Source organism: Lingula anatina, chromosome 2 (assembly GCF_051362555.1).
Source record: "Lingula anatina isolate TDL-2025a chromosome 2, LinAna3.0, whole genome shotgun sequence".
NCBI classification, from domain to species: Eukaryota; Metazoa; Brachiopoda; class Lingulata; order Lingulida; family Lingulidae; genus Lingula; species Lingula anatina.
The window spans coordinates 254,793-271,160 of record NC_141768.1 but is presented as its reverse complement, the minus strand read 5'-3'; the positions used below and the strand labels follow the sequence as shown (position 1 = coordinate 271,160).

Genomic DNA, 16,368 nt, shown 5'->3' with positions numbered 1-16,368 from the left:
ACACCTTGTATAAAACTGACTGTATTCATTAACATCTTTTGAAACATAAAAACATAAATACAAAGCAAATAATAGAAACAAAATGCTTGTTCATTATATCAGAAGATTGACCAAAAAGAACAAACAGTTTAAGACTACTTTATTCATTATCATGATACAAACATAGTGTAAAAAACTCAGGTCTTGGCTATAACCACAACTCAAAATAACTTTTGTCCAGATTTTATTGAAAAATTATTTGAACACATTCATGAGTTTGACTTATCCATTACTCTTCTGCTTAAGTACATATGCTAAAATCAAGACTGGATGTTAAGAGGGAAAAAGAAAGTGGATTCTTGTGTGAGTGATGGCACTGGTTATAATGTGCAAAAGTTATTTAGAATTTCGTCATTTAAAACACCACAAAGTATATTTTGTTAGAAAGAGTACACAAAATGTTACGAGGTCATTGTACAGGTGGTGAAACACTGGTTTTTTAATTTTTCGTCCCTGTGTTCAACTTGCACAAATAACCAGACTTGTAATTTTGAACAAACAAGTTTAAAGGATACCCCAGCCACAGCATAATACTAACTGACATATTACTCAGTCACCAGAAAACTCCTTTACCAGCAGTTACACATATTATCTTTGTGCTGAAACATTTCCCACCTGAGAATAAACCCCTTTATATTTTCTTAATTCTATGCAGCAATATCAGAATAGAACTCTGTTTATGATCTTAACTTCCTCATTTTTCCAGACAAGAATTTATACAATTTCAGCACATTGCCAAGTCAAAAAGCCTTTGAAAAACATTTAATCATGCTATTTCAAAAATCTGGACTGCATTCATAGTTAATACATTCAATGCATTTATTGAATGCAGTGTTTCTTTGGGCTCTGAAGTCAATAAAATACATTAGTGTACCAATATTGCTCACCCCTCTTTGTCAGTTTCCCCAAGTTAACCTTAGGGGTACACTGTAACACTGTCTGAGAACATACACTCATTAAAACCAAAGTACCAGTTACAATGCTATAATTTTCACACCAAAATATTCAAAATGCTTGGCCTTAGTTTCAATCTTGCTCATTTACTGATTTTAAGAAAATTTTGCCATAAATGAATAAATGACTATTCTTAACAGTTCTGTTACGGCCAAAAAGTTACGAAATTTTCATAGCAAATTTGATCTGGCTTCTATGTAATAACTCTTCTAATGGTAGATGATACCAAAACTCCAAATACATTTGATTTACAAAGAAAAAGGTCAATACAGTAACAATGGATTTTAGATTTTACTAAAAACTAAATGGCACAAAAATTAGGACACCTTCTACTACTTTTTTTCACAACATTATAACTATATCATATGTAAGATGGTTTTAACAGCTTCCTGGACACACCAATCAAAAAAATTACCAATATTGAGTAAAAATAAGTTGAAATCTTTGCTATGTTGAAGTTTTCAATTTTTTCCTCTTCCCTGGTCCCAGATCTGATTCAGAACTTTCTGAACCAGACCCACGTCTTTCGTTTGAATTAAGAACAGTTTCTGACTCTAATCCTGAAGAGGACTGACTGGCAAAAGTCCCTGTTGTCTTTGCTTTTTCTAGGGCTCGCACTGAAAACACAAATTCCCTCTATTAATTGATACATTATTCAAGTAATCATTTTATGTTTATATATGAAATCCCCCCTGGGCAGCAAAAATCAAACAAGGATTAGAAGTTTATCTGATACATTGGAGTCCCTTATAATAAAGCAAGCTACAGTGATAAGTATTACCTTGTTGATCCAAAACAGAATTTTGTCTTTTCAGATCTTCTAAATCTTGATGATGTGTATTATTTTTTCTTCGCATGAACTGGATATATTCAGAAGCTTTCTTCAGAATCTGTGATCTTGCTACCTGCAAAATAATTCTGGCAATGATCAGTATAAGGTTTTAGCCATTCAATATGCATGTTCTCAATTTCTAACTCTTCATAATGTTATTAATACATAATACAATGCTCTATTAACACTGGAAATAAATTACCTTCTCTCCTTGAAGTGATGGTATAGAATCTCGTAAACTGTGAAAACTTTCTTTTATATGATCTCTTCTTTTCCTTTCCAAAGCATTGTGGTGGGCACGCTTTTCAGCCTGGAAAAAAAATTGGCATAAGTGCCAGTAATTTGTCTTTTACTTGTACAAAATCAATGGTATACCTTAATAAATCAGGACTTCTTAGGATCACCACCAATTTCTTTTTCTTTTTTTTCTGATTTAAAAATGAAAACCAAGCAACAGATCCTACTTCAACAGAAGACAAAAATCCCCCACATGTTAATGTTTACGTCACGTGACATGTTCTGACACTGTCCACATATTGTCCTTGTATCTCATTTCTACTCTCTCATAATTGGCCCCAGAATTTAATTCTTGGTCACAATCACGTAAGTTATTGACATCTGTCTTACCTGGCTCATAAACTGTGTAACATTTGACTGATTTCCGTCCAAGCCCATTTCGTCCTCCTCTTCCTGAAACGAAAACACGCCCAGAAGTTCACAATATTTACCATTATTCTTGTAACTTGAGTCAGTTCTGTTTATTTGTCATATGCTAAAACATACTCACATCACTTTCGATGTCGATATCCCTTTCATCATCACTCATCTTTGGGTAAAAACTCTGAACCAAAGCAACAGATATTCTATATTGTGGCTGTCAAACAGTCGGAAGATGGCGACCACACAACGCCACGCGTGTTACCCACGTGGGTTCTGTCTCTCAAATAGATTCAACATATTCCTACGCACATAGTTTTGACCAGAGACTATAGCATCTCGTTTATGATAGACATATGAAAGAAAAATATATCTTATATACTTCTTTGGAAGAAGATTTTGTATTTCAGTCAAACGTCTACATATCAAGGACTTATTTTTTTCCGCGGACACCTATAACATGCGCTGCGGGCAAAGAAATAATATAACTTTTCCTCTTGCTCATCTCATTTTGGATTTATCGTATTTGGATGCTAAAGATTTAAAACGAGGCCTTACTGCAAGCCTCTCAGTCATATCACATTACACGATCTCGCGTCATAAATTATCTCGCGTGAGCAGCAACTTGTTCCGGTTTGGGAACATACATGATCGCAAGGCGTTTATAGTTATACATTGAGACCACTGATCCTCGACGGAATACTAGAACCGTTGTAATTAAAGGTAGTGTATGTCTGATTAATTTAGAGTATTTCACTGTGTTATGTTGAATTGTAGCCCTCCTGTAAGTAAGTAAGTCCTCCGTTAAGGCAACATAGCCTCAGCACAGTCGATTGACACTGTTGCTGTGACTGAGTGAGGTGTGACACTGCGGTAACTGACATTACACAACTGTCACTAGTAGTAGTAGTCGTAGTAGTGCACTGCCACTTCCCCGGCACTGACGACATCTAGTACTGCTGTTAGTATTACTACTAGTACTGTACATGTAGCCTAACTCTGCAACAGTCATTAATTGGTAAACACTACTTTATATTAACACTGTAATCTACTTGCGGCCACAGGAGAACAGGATTCCCCCTTCGACTTTGACTTTTAAGTTAGATGCTTCTCCCTTTAAAATTTTGGAAAATGGGATACAGCTCATTTAAGTAGCACAAAGTTCCATGCGTTAGCCCTCAGGGCTGTCTGTGTGGTATGTGTTAATTAAGCAGAAGTTAGGAGAAGTCATAATTGGTTGCTAGATTAAACTAGTAGACATATAAAACTTATGCAGTCTGTCGCTTGGTAACTTAGACTGGGTTCCCATGCCTAGATCGATCTAACAGGATCTATCCATCTCTAAGGGGTTTTCACTGAATTGCTTTCTGCTTAAGCAGCTTAGATGTCTGGCACATCTACTGAAGCTGCTAAACAATAATTAATTACCCCCTAGCAGGTTCAGTAGGCGTAACAGACATCTCAGCAGCTTAAGTTGATAGCAATTTAGGGAGAGTCCCCTTGGAGATAGTTCGATCCAAAGTTAGTACTATAGAGTCTGGGAATGATCCCTTACATATTTTTACTAGTAACAATATGTATAGGGACCATTTTTTTCAAGAAAAAAAGTGTCCTCAAAAAACATGTAGGAAATGACACCTGTATAAGGTCGTCAGAATTAAATAGTGCTGATTGGCTTGATGTTAGATAGCAAAGCTGGAAGAGAATTTAATGACTGTGAGCTTTTACGATTGCAATAAAAAATAAGAAAAGAAATAAGACCAAGCAATAACAGAGTTGACGACTTCCTGTCTGCCAGTCACAGGTAATACTAAATATTGATGATATCTTAAATTGACATTCAACTTCCATAATAACTAGCTGGGTTCAAGGCAATATAGTGATAGTAACTTAGACCAGGATTAGTAGCCTGCTAATAGACTGTTTCAAGGTACAAGATAAGTCTGCTAATTATCAGTTAGACTATTTCAATGTATAAGAGAAATCTCGGTGGGAAGACAACCTCACATCATCTTTATGCATGCAGAGAGCAGTCATAAGCCATATATGTATTGTCCTAGACTCCTACTGCTGCTGTGCACTCTGCTGGATTGATTAATGGCCAGGGAAATAGAGGGGTTTGCTTTAGGGGGTTAATTGGAGCCCTGACTATGTTCTTAAGGCATGGAGACTGTTGATTAGAAAATATGAATCCATTTTGCATTCATTTATTTTGGTTATTATGTTATACATTACTCATTATAGGATAGGGCATTTATCAAAAAAATATCTTCCAACTCAGAAATCAGTATTTTAATTCTTTTTATAAATGTCACCAACATGAAGTAATTGATGCTGTGGGTGATTTGACATTTTTGTGGCTGCAGTAAGTCTCTTAGCAGAGAGTCAGCACAACTCTCAAGACAAATGGCTTCTTGCTGATGTCACCACTTAAAATAGTACTTTTCTGTTTGTAAAGCTGTTTTAAGATAAAAAGAATTGCATCTTTTTAAATAGATATAACTAAGATATGGTGAAACTGAAAGGGAATAGGTAAGATTAGTCTACATATTAGTAATCATAATATGTAAAGGATTGGTCGTAAGAGCTACAGCAAAGTGAGGCAGCATAGACACTTAGGTTAACTATCTGCAATTTCATCAAATTGCTTTAATTTATAATCATCCAGTTTTTCATTATGCAGTTCTACACATTAGCATCCTGGTCCTAATGGGTCATCTGGGATTTGGTCTTAGTTTTCATATATCACATTAGCATAGTACTTGTATAACATAATTTAATTTTCATGAATTCTACTGACAGGTGTTTTTGTATTTTGTATATATAACTATAGCCTTGACATAAGAATACTTTAAGGGACCATTCCCAGACCCTTTCATGCTAACTGTGGATCGATCTATCTCCATGGGGGTACTCGCTAAATTGCAATTGACTTCAGTGGCTGAGATGTCTGTCTCATGTATTCAAGCTGCTAGGAGATAATTGATTATCGTTTAGAAGCTTCAGTTGGCGTGTCAAACATCTAAGCCGCTTAATAAGCTGAAAGCAATTTAGGGAGAAATCCCTTGGAGATGGATAGATCCTGTTAGATCAATCCAGGTATGGGAACCCAGTCTTAGGGTGCATTCCCAGAGATTTAGATCGATCCAGGGATTAAGATTTAGATGGACCTTACTCCCTGGGGGTTCACGCTAAATTGCAGTCAGCAAAGCGCGCACCATAGTTAATTACCGCTTTACAGCTTTTAGTAGGCGGGACAGACGCTTAAGCTGGCTAAGCTGACAGTAATCTAGTGAGACTCCCCGCAGGGATAGATCGATCTAAAATCAATGGAAATGGGGTCTAAGTCAGTCAAAATGTTGTGAAAAGAATGTTTCGCTGCTGTCACTTATATTTGTTGATTAAGTAGGAATTGTCTTCTAACAACAGTTATGTTCAGCTTGGCAAAGGTTTCTATATGGACACAGATAGATTGCTGGAGGGTAATAGGAAACTTGTGTGAAAACATGTCAAGTCATGCAGAGTCATGTAGTGAGCATAACACTGAATCTAGTGGCAGCTGTAGCAGCATGAAGGACTGTGCCCTGGCAATTGTTTCCAATAAAGAAAACATCCAGTTTGTGTACTTTTCAGCAGGGAAGCAACTTGATTTAATATTTTAACCCAAAAATAAAGCTTGTCTTTAACTAGACTTAAAGGTAAACTTTAAAGCCTAAAGCTTGGCAGTGAAGTAACCCATTGGATCATAGTATTTATCCAGGATTGAGATAGTCCTTGGGCGGGATGCCCACACCTGGTATCTTCTCTGTCCAGGATGGCAGCTGATTTATCTCTGAAAATGACAGCCATCATTGCTTCATAATGTGTTCACAGTGATACCGCAAACATGCCCAAGACCAAAATACCTTCTATGCTAAGTATATATGAAGATCACACCTTTTGATTGAAATTAGGTGTCTTATGTCTTTTCAGAGGTTTTAGTTTAAATGCAAATTATAAGAATTGTTTTATGTTTCTAATACCCCGTTCACACTACAGTTGCCAAAATGCGCATTTCTATAATTCGGATTTTTCGTAAGGAATCCGATTCGGTATTGCGTTCACACTCGCTAAGCGAATCCGAATCCCACGTTGAAAATTTCAGGTTAAACTTCCTGTTTTGAACACTCGCGCATGCGCCGCACAGGAAATCTTAAAATATCAACAAAAATTTGTGACGACAAATGCAACTCAAAAGACATTCCAGCATTCTTGAGAAGTATAAGGTGGCAAAATAAGTTTGTTTCCTCATGTTGTAGTGAGTGGTGACCGCCAAATACGTTTGGTGCAATCGCTAAAGTAATAAACCAGCGTTCATAGATATCCGCACTTATCTGCACACATGCGCAGTAAGATCTGTACAGGTGTCGATTCCGGTAAGTTATCCGGATCGCGCTTAGAAATCCACCTCGCTTGCAGGATTTTGAAAATGCGCATTTTCAAAATCCTCTTGCGTTCACACTACTGCATTTATTCGAATTGTGACCTAATTCGCAACTTATCCGGATAACTGAGCGTAGTGTGAACGGGGTATAAATTCACTTTACCAAAAAGCCACTATTCTTCATAAAAAAGTAATGAGTTCACAGTTGAACAGGACAGTTGACAGGAGTCAATATATATATATATATATATATATATATATATATATATATATATATATATATATATATATATATATATATATATATATATGTAACATTGTTATGCAAAAGAATTAATTATATAGTGAGTGAAGTCTAGAACACTTAATAGCAGCATGCCTGTGGATTTTAAAGGTTTGGTTTACAAGAAGAAACCCATTATGGACTTCTTCACTTGTAGGTATTTTATCTTAAATAAATTTTATCAATAGAGCTTTGCATTGTAGTGTATTGATAAGGACCAAGTAAAACATACATGAACATTTCAGATGTTTGTCTGCATGTTTGAAATGTTGTTAACCACTGCAATAATTTTTCAAAACCGCAACTTCTAGACTACTAGTAGTTAATTAGTTAAAACCATGGGGACTAGGTTTATCAAATGAAAGTTTTTGGTGCAAACATTCTCTGATTAGAATCTTGCCTGCAAAGTGAGCAGTTGAGCTGTTTATTTCAGTGTTATTGATGACAATTTATTGACATTTTGCAGTGGGGGAAATTAGGATAATGATTGCTTCATTATGCCTTCATCAATAATTCACAATTGGCTTCATCATCCAGAAACTAGTATGTGAACATTTGCCAGTATTTTAAAGTGGCGCATGTGTGAGTTTTTGTCTGTAGACTCTGTACGCATGTTTTGTGTGTGTGTGTGTGTGTGTGTGTGTGTGTGATAATATAAAAATTAAAAGATATATATATATGCATTTCACTTCATTGAAATATTATGTATACTGCAATAATTGTATCCAAATAATTAGGATTATTTTTGTTGTCATTATTTATATTACTATAGTTATAATTGTAATTATTATTATTGTTATTGGTATCCAGATAAATTCTTAAATTCAATATGTATTTGTTGATATCTAGCTCTAGTTCCTCCTTTTATATTTCTTGAAATATTGTAGTCTAGTCAGTCATGTGTATGTCCACTGGTATCTATTTTATTTGATATTCTGTGTTTTCAGATTTATTGCCTATATCTGTACATGTATGTAGTATTCGTCTTTGATAGTTTGATTTATGTACTCCAGAGCCCCTTGAGACGCAGTGTGACCTCTGACCTCCCTCCAGGCTAGATGAAGGCACTAGGGTTATAGTAGGGTTGATGACAAGGTGAAGATAGTCACAGCTGTAAGGTAATGGTCTACCCCATCAAACTACCACCTATCTCACTTCACACTTATTATATATATATATAACTGTGTGTACTTCAGGTCTGATTATCAAGTATAGACATCTGGAGTATTCAGTGCTTTGCATTTGACCATTGTGTTCTTGGTGACTGCTTAGATACCTGCATTCATCAGTGCAATGTACTGAGCATACTAGTAGAAAGTACTTGTCTGATATATGTGTTATTATTTGACAACTGTGACTGATCTCTAAGGAAATATGTTACTTAGTAAGTAGAGGTCACTGTGGCTACTGGCTGTAGTTCAGTACCAGTAAGCAATGTTTTTGATGTCGGCTGACAAAGATGACTGTTTTAATGACTGTTTCAGGTATAAATGTGCAAAAAACATGCTGGCACTCAATTTTGGTAATGACAGCATTTTCAGCACCCTAGGTTTATTTCACAGCTGTGGCTCTTTACTGGCTCCAACATTGTATTTGGATGAATAATTAATAAGGTAGTTCATTTACCATTTCCTATGAAAGTAAAGTGGGTCTTATTTTCCTATCAGGTCATCTGGCAGGCAGGGAGAGCATGAACCTGTGGCGTGTGGTGGTATGTTTGGTGGCAGCCTGGGTGCTGATCCTAGTCTACCTCAGCACTATGGTGATGCAGCCCAGTGACACAGGGGACAAGATGGAGAGACAGCTGACTAAGGCAATGGAAGAAATTCTACTGCTTAAAAAACAGAACTTAGAACTACAGAGGTTGACCAATGAACTCAGGTACTGGTTTCTCTGGTTTGAGATTCTGTTTTGACATTGTTTTTTATTTTATTGAATTTCAGTTTTTCATATTAAATTTACTATTTTAATATAATATTTTAATATGATGAAAATATCAAGGTGGTGTTGTACCAGGGTAGATTAATTGGAAGACAACCAATTTTTTCATGCACTCAGGGATGTTGATTATGCTGCAAATTTGATTGAGCTTTCAAACCCATCATTAGTCATATAACAGATATGACCCAGGACATAACATGTTTTCAGGGATGTAAGGCTGGTGGTTGGAGTAGGTGGTGAGAATAGTGCTGCAGTCAAATTACTACAGAATAAATTAAATGAAGCCAATAGAGAAATAAGACAGCTTAATCTTCAGATGGGAGACAAAGCACCTCTAAATCAAGGTATAAGCAACCAGATGCATATTTCATTTAGAATTTTTCTTAAGCTGAAATATTAACTTTACTAGGTGTTTAAACACTGACTTAGTAAAAGTTTAGTTCAGTTGTACTGTCGTTAAGTAAAGATGATTTTAAGATAGATCGAGAAGGCATGTCCATGTAGTTCTAACTGCTACCTTGATTTTATCTTGATATCTCTTGTGGATCACTTCCTGAGGGGGATTAAGACTAAGCATTTGGTATCTTTTTAATATTTTTTGTAGCTGAGGGTGATGCTGTTGCTGGCAGTAAAATTCTGTCAGACGGTCCTAGCGCCGAACACGAAAAACTGCGAAGAAAACTTTACAACGGTGTGACAGAGTTGTGGTACTTCATACGCTCCGAGTTAAAGAAAATTAAAAATGTTGCTAAGGATAATAGACAGTTAAACACAAAAGTTAATGACTTATTAGATGATGCAGGGCATCAAGAAAGGTTTGTAAATCATGGTTTTTTGACTTTATACTTTTTACTAATAAACAGTATATGAATCATGTTTTTATGACTTTTTAATAATAAATATGTTGAAGGGTTACATAACTGGTAATGCTTGCTCATCTTAAGCGTTGAGTTAGAAGAAGATTGGCTTTCAAAAAGGTCATTAATTGCCTACATATTAGAATTTAATCAGATGTAGAAGGCTTAATAAGTACAGTTATTTGACATTTTGAGAATGTTTATTGCTCCAAATTATTGTTTTCCAACAGGTCCATACTAACAGATTTGCATAGCTTAAGCCAAATTGATGGGGCAGAAAATTGGAGGAAAAAGGAAGCCAAAGATTTAGAAGCACTTGTACAACGACGATTTCATTATTTGCAGGTAGATATTTTGAATATTCAAGAATTGATCATATTACAGTGATACAGATTCAGCCAGTACCATAGAATATGATATCTAATACATTGATTGTTTTTACATGGTTAAAATTCATCAGAATACGTCTAGGAATTGTTAGAATATATAAAATTTATTTTTACGCGGTTAAAATTCATCATACATCTAGGATTGTGTGATCATTGAAGCAAATTTTTACTTCAGAATCCCAAAGACTGCCAAAATGCCAAGAAGCTGATCTGTAATGTCAATAAAGGCTGTGGCTTCGGCTGCCAGATCCACCATGTTGCATACTGTTTTATTCTTGCGTATGCCACTGAACGTACCATGATCCTCCAGTCCAGTGGCTGGCGGTATTCTAGCGGGGGATGGGAGAAAGTGTTCATGCCTGTGAGTGACAGCTGTCGGAACGCGGCTGCAAAATCCTCCAGAGGCTGGGGACGTAAGTACACTGGAAATAAATAGGTTGCATGTGTTTGTACATAAAGCCATCACCTGCATCTGTCATCATCAGTACCATTGCCATGGTGTTATACTATTATTGCAATAAATGGGAAACGGGTAACTTATCCTCCTCAAATCTAGTGGAGAGATTTTTGGCATGAAAAAACAGGTTATTATGTGATTTTTCACACATTGACATTTTTATGGTGTGACTTTGGAATCTTGTAATTGTTACCCTTGATTAATTAGTACCGCCAGCGTGTACGCTGGCGGTACTCATGGTTTTAGTCCCGACCCGTCTCGTACGGCTCCGCTGGCTCCTGGGGCTCCACCGGCTCCGCGTACTGGCGCCGGATACAAGTCACCGTTACCGCTTCTCCTCCTAGACTGCAAGGACCCATGTCCCCATCTCTTGGATTTAGGTCACATATAATCTCAACTTGAACCCCCTGTTCTTTTTGTCTCAGTCAGTGTATTGGCCTGGGCATGATGCTCGTTGAAATGCACCCTTGTCAAAATTTTTGAAAATTCAATGCCAAATATCTCCCAAATCAAAGGAATTATGGGAAAAATTACTACAGAAGCCTGACCAAAAGTCATATGTGAAGATTCCAAATATGCCCTTGGATTTGACTTTCTAAAAATCTTAATTTTTTGCAGAAATTTTTTTTATTTCTGCTGATTTTCAGAAACTACACAGATCTTACCTATAATATTATGGGTAGTTGTTACCCTTTGGGTCATCTTTCATCTTTTTGAGTTTGGGGTCAATCGGTGCATTTTTATGGGAGTAGCGGCCATTAGATGCCGAAACTGAAAACTTTCTCTCTAATTCTGGAACCGTTAATGCTAGAGACCTCTTGTTTTTTGCATTTTGTAGAGCTTATCAAGTGCAACACAGAAGGTGGTGTCCATTTTTCCTTTTTTGATTCAGCTTAGGCATTGCATTATGTCAAAAAGTTCAATATCCGATATTCAGTGGTGAAAATAAAATGTGAAATACTCCAAAATTAGCTGAGATACACCCATAGTTACTATTGAACTTAAATAGGAAAGCATATACTAGCAATCTAACTGAGGCCTTGAAATTGACCTTTGACTTACTTTTTATGATGAACTATACTTTGCATGTTTTCTGGCATTTATATCTCCAAAATTGGCAAAGAAATGCCCATAGTTACTATTGAACTTGAATAGGAAGTCTTATACTGTGACCTTGAAATTGACCTTTGATCTTCTTTTTCACCATGAACTTAACTTTGCATATTTTCTTGCCCCTCATATCTTCAAAACTAGCAGAGATATGCCCAGTGTTGCCCCTTGGTTTTCTTTTTCATCAGCAAATATGCAACACTGATAATACATTTCGAGGAAAACCAATAGGCCTTTTGTCTAGAAAATCACAGGAGTGATCAATGTGAGGAAAACGCAAGTCAATTCAAAAATTGATAGGACCATTTTTACAGTTATTTTTTATTTATTTATTATTATTATTTTATTTTATTTTTTTTTTTGCATTTTTTTTTTTTTTTTTGCATTTTTTTTTTTTTTTTTTTTTGGATATTTTGAGAATTCTTGTTTATTGCATTTTATGGAGCTTGTCAAGCACAAGACTGGTAGTGGTGTCCCTTTTTTTTTTTTTTTTGGTGTTCCATACGAATGAGCTTACTCCAGCTGGTGGTACAATATCCAGAGGCCGTATCGCCTCTCTGATCCTCTAGTTACAATAATGTACACATGTGAACACATTGTATATATTAGAACTGTACTTGTTTGCACGTCTTGTTAATTGCATTACAAATTCCACACTCCACCATTCAAGCACCTGCAGGTAATCAAATAACATACTTTTCATGTCAAATATTAATTATAGTATGATGTGCCAGACTAACTTGGCAGTTTAACAGTCTTTTCATTATCAGTTGTTAATTAGTACCTGGAATCATTCAGATAATGAAACTATATTTTCTTCAAACAAAATTTGATATAGTTATTTAGCACAGCCACATGATAAAATCTCAATGTATTTCAGCTGAGAACGAGATAAAAGATGTCCAGGCTGTCAGTTTACCAATTGTTGACAGCATCCGTCCTCGCCCTGATCAACTTCCTCAGTCCATACCAGAAGATCTGGCGCCTCGCCTCACACGTTTCCATGGACACCCTTTTGTGTGGTGGATGGGACAGGTTGTGAAATATCTCTTACGCTACCAACCAGAATTAAAACAAGACTTGGACAATGTCCAAGCGAAATTTGGTTTTAAAAACCCAATTGTAGGGTAAGTTGCTGGTGTTGTAATAATACACGAAGTCTTGATTGCTTTGATGGGTCTGATGTTAAGGTTTTAGGAAAAATCAAACCTGTAACTATATTAACAGTTAAAGTATATACAGTAATTGGCAGTTGGTTGTTATAAGTATTGAAATGTTTGATAATTCAACTTGAATCTCTCTAAGTCTGAGTTTTCTTGTCTTATTCTACCAGAATACATGTCCGGCGGACTGATAAAGTTGGCACTGAGGCAGCCTTCCACTCTATTGAAGAGTACATGTTTCACGTAGATGAATATTATGAACTGTTGTCAAGGAGACAAAAGATAGAGAAAAAACGAGTCTATTTGGCTTCAGATGATCCTGGAGTTCTTCCTGAGGCAAGATCCAAGTAAGAGGCTCTGTGGTGTATGAAAGTTTAATGTTATTAAAGAACAAAAATTTTAATAGAATCAAAAAAATTAAATTGAATACCAAATTCATTGCAAGTTAAGAACAGATTCCTCAACAAAATAGGTATAATTCTTTGTAATTTCTTGAAGAAACTGTATTTAGATTGTGTAAATGTTCTATATAGTGCCAATATATAATATATATTGCTCTTAAATTAGGTCACTGTTCGCTTGATTCTTCAGGTTCCCTAATTATGAATTTGTTGGGGATCAAGACATTGCCAAATCAGCTGGTCTGGGCAGCAGGTACTCTGACATGTCTTTACGTGGAATCATCATAGATATACATTTCTTATCCATGACGGATTTTCTTGTTTGTACTTTTTCATCTCAGGTAAGTCTCCTTGCTAGTTCATCCCAAATTTTAGCTTTTCCAGAATTTAGAGTTTTAAAGTTTTTGTTTTATTAGTTTACTTCCTTTCAGCCAAAGATTCTTTTGCTCTTTGTAGTAATTATATAATCCTTCTCCAAAATGTGTTTCAGGTATGTCGATTAGCCTACGAAATAATGCAGACGATGCACACAGACGCTTCAACCTACTTCCGTTCACTTGACGATGTCTATTACTATGGCGGACAGCACGGACATAATCAGATAGCAATCTATGCACATAGTCCGCGGCCAGGAGAAATTCCTCTTGAACCTGGGGATTTAGTTGGAATTGCTGGAAACCACTGGGATGGATATTCAAAAGGAGAAAATAAAAGAGTTTCCAAGACAGGTCTATATCCATCATATAAAGTTAAAGAAAAGATTGAAATAGCCAAGTTCCCAACTTACCCTGAGGCTGATAAGAACACGTGATTTTTATGGTTGACATTAGTTTTTTTAGACATATATTGTCCTATACATTAAGTTATTTCGATTGTTACTTCTTTTATAAAAGAAATGATTTGAGTATTTACTTTGTGGTCATAGCATCCTCTTTTCTATTTTTCTTTGTTGATTGTTATCCACATGACTTCAACCTGAAATACAGAATTTTAACTTTAACTTACTAACAGAAAATGTTCAGTGCATTTTACAGGCAGGTTTTATATACAAGACAACAGTTGGTAGAAATCTACATATTTACTGTTTTCAACATTTGTAGATGCTTTAATTTTCAAAGTTAGCCAAAAATATTCATTTTAATATGAGATAGTGATTATACCATCTCTTTAATTTTTGACATGGTAACTATTCGGTTTGCTTCATTTCAAAATAGTACCAATTTTTTAAAGAACAGCTGCCTTCCAAAAATGTTAGTCAGTTTAGTTGTATTATGGTATGTATTTCTGTGATTCTTCAGTTCAGATTGATGTACAATTATGTAATTAACATCTATGCGATGTAAAATAATTGTCATTTAAGATGTTATGTCGATACGTACAGTCAGTATTTGATTATCATATCATAATGAAGTTAATGATGTATGGTGTTGCTACTTTTAGATTATATATTATGTAATAATTGGATACCTTATCATGTAAGTTAAATAGATGTAACTATTCTGTAATGATGTCATATTTTCCATTTTAATGGTTGTGATGTAGCACTCAGTTTCTTTACCTTCAACACTTTGTATTCATGTTGAATTACAGCTGTTGAAATATATGTGTATCCACTTTTCTGCATGTTGTAACTATATATTTTCTTCTTCATTAGTATATTATATTATGCATTTCTAGAGTATTTTACAACTGATTGTATTGAGTAAAGCTACTTTAGAAATGAGCATTTGTATGTTTTGCTCAAGCTATTTTTATATGTATGTTTGTGTTTGAGGCATCCCGTGTCCCCTTTACACATATGTTGGCAGTGGTTGAAAACTGATGCAGTTTGCAATAATTGTTGATTATTTCCAGATTAAGAAATGAAATACTGCTCTTATTGCTCTAAATCATTGATTATAAAGAAAAATAAGGTAAAAGTTATGTAAAAAAATAAACATAGCACTGATTTGGAATATGTTATATAGGTAAAATAACTAGATTATCAACACTGTTCATCTTAGAAATTTTTCCTCCCTTTGGTTTTACTGCAGTTTTCCAATTACCTGTGTTGTATGTCACTATATGTTGGTGGAAAAGTTTTAAGCATTAAGGTGGCTCAAAGTCCAACAGTGATGACACTTATTAGTGAATGACTGAAACTTTTACATTTGCCTCTGTGGGAAGTTAAGAAGAGTAAGGATTAAAGGTGGCAGGCATTTGGTTCTTGTAGATAAACTGAACATTGATGCTGTTGTCATGATGGTATAAGGTTATAAAATACTTACTGTTTGTGGTCTTAAAAATACATTGACCTACTTAATCACTTTAAATTTAAGGGAGCCAATAACAAACTTTAGGATTTTAAAAAGTCAAATGGATGAAAAAATGAATTTTATGGGCTTCCAGTGGTGAAAATAGTAATAAAATAACTACATTTATGTAATAATATTCAATTTTCACTATTGTAAGTTGCAATATCTGTATGACAAGAGGTGAAAGTATTATGTGAGCATTGTATGTGCAATAGCAGATAGTTAAATATATCTAATGAAAAGTAGAAGACTACATGTAGCTTGGGTTGCTTAAATAAAGCGACTTTGAACTTACTCAAGTTAAATAAATTACAAGTTGAAAACAGTTTTTTCAACACCAAAGAAAGAACTAGTAGTCCAATTATTATTTTTTCATTGAGTTCTTTTTGCCAAAAAGGGTGATGTTTGCTGTTGTATGGGAAGTTAATTTTTTTTTATGGAGCAAAAGTACGTCCCCAATGTTAGTTTAGATGTTCTACTAAAACTGCCAATAATGCTTTTTTTTCATTTATTTTATTTAATAAACTGCCAATAATTCTTTTTTTTTTTTCATTTATTTTATTTAACA

General features: G+C 35.0%; 2 protein-coding genes across 2 annotated transcripts; one reads left to right on the top strand and one right to left on the bottom strand.

Moving 5' to 3' along the window:
- Nucleotides 1–122: 122 nt before the first annotated feature.
- On the bottom strand, nt 123–2,779 carry LOC106156328 (protein max). Its single transcript, XM_013531532.2, has 5 exons — nt 2,613–2,779; nt 2,453–2,515; nt 2,028–2,135; nt 1,775–1,898; nt 123–1,610 (listed from the first exon to the last, which is right to left on the bottom strand). The coding sequence occupies exons 1-5, from the start codon at nt 2,649–2,651 to the stop codon at nt 1,441–1,443; spliced, it is 504 nt and encodes a 167-aa protein (XP_013386986.1). The 5' UTR covers nt 2,652–2,779; the 3' UTR covers nt 123–1,440.
- Nucleotides 2,780–3,065: 286 nt separating this feature from the next.
- LOC106156327 (alpha-(1,6)-fucosyltransferase-like) lies at nt 3,066–16,146 on the top strand. The gene is made up of 11 exons (XM_087004752.1): nt 3,066–3,205; nt 8,202–8,306; nt 8,856–9,069; nt 9,337–9,473; nt 9,734–9,944; nt 10,217–10,331; nt 10,551–10,788; nt 12,823–13,069; nt 13,276–13,452; nt 13,697–13,847; nt 13,997–16,146. Exons 3-11 carry the CDS (start codon nt 8,879–8,881, stop codon nt 14,315–14,317), a joined length of 1,788 nt encoding a protein of 595 aa, XP_086860878.1. The 5' UTR covers nt 3,066–3,205; nt 8,202–8,306; nt 8,856–8,878; the 3' UTR covers nt 14,318–16,146.
- Nucleotides 16,147–16,368: the final 222 nt, after the last annotated feature.

Bases quoted from the DNA above. Each gene is read 5' to 3' on its own strand.
- LOC106156327 (XM_087004752.1), top strand. From the start codon at position 8,879: ATGAACCTGTGGCGTGTGGTGGTATGTTTGGTGGCAGCCTGGGTGCTG. The intron at 9,070-9,336 runs GTACTGGTTTCT...ACATGTTTTCAG, and splicing joins AGGTTGACCAATGAACTCAG to GGATGTAAGGCTGGTGGTTG. The intron at 13,070-13,275 runs GTAAGTTGCTGG...TTATTCTACCAG, and splicing joins TTTAAAAACCCAATTGTAGG to AATACATGTCCGGCGGACTG.
- LOC106156328 (XM_013531532.2), bottom strand. From the start codon at position 2,651: ATGAGTGATGATGAAAGGGATATCGACATCGAAAGTGAT. The intron at 2,516-2,612 runs GTGAGTATGTTT...TTTTCGTTTCAG, and splicing joins ATATCGACATCGAAAGTGAT to GAAGAGGAGGACGAAATGGG. The intron at 1,899-2,027 runs GTAATTTATTTC...ATTATTTTGCAG, and splicing joins CATCACTTCAAGGAGAGAAG to GTAGCAAGATCACAGATTCT.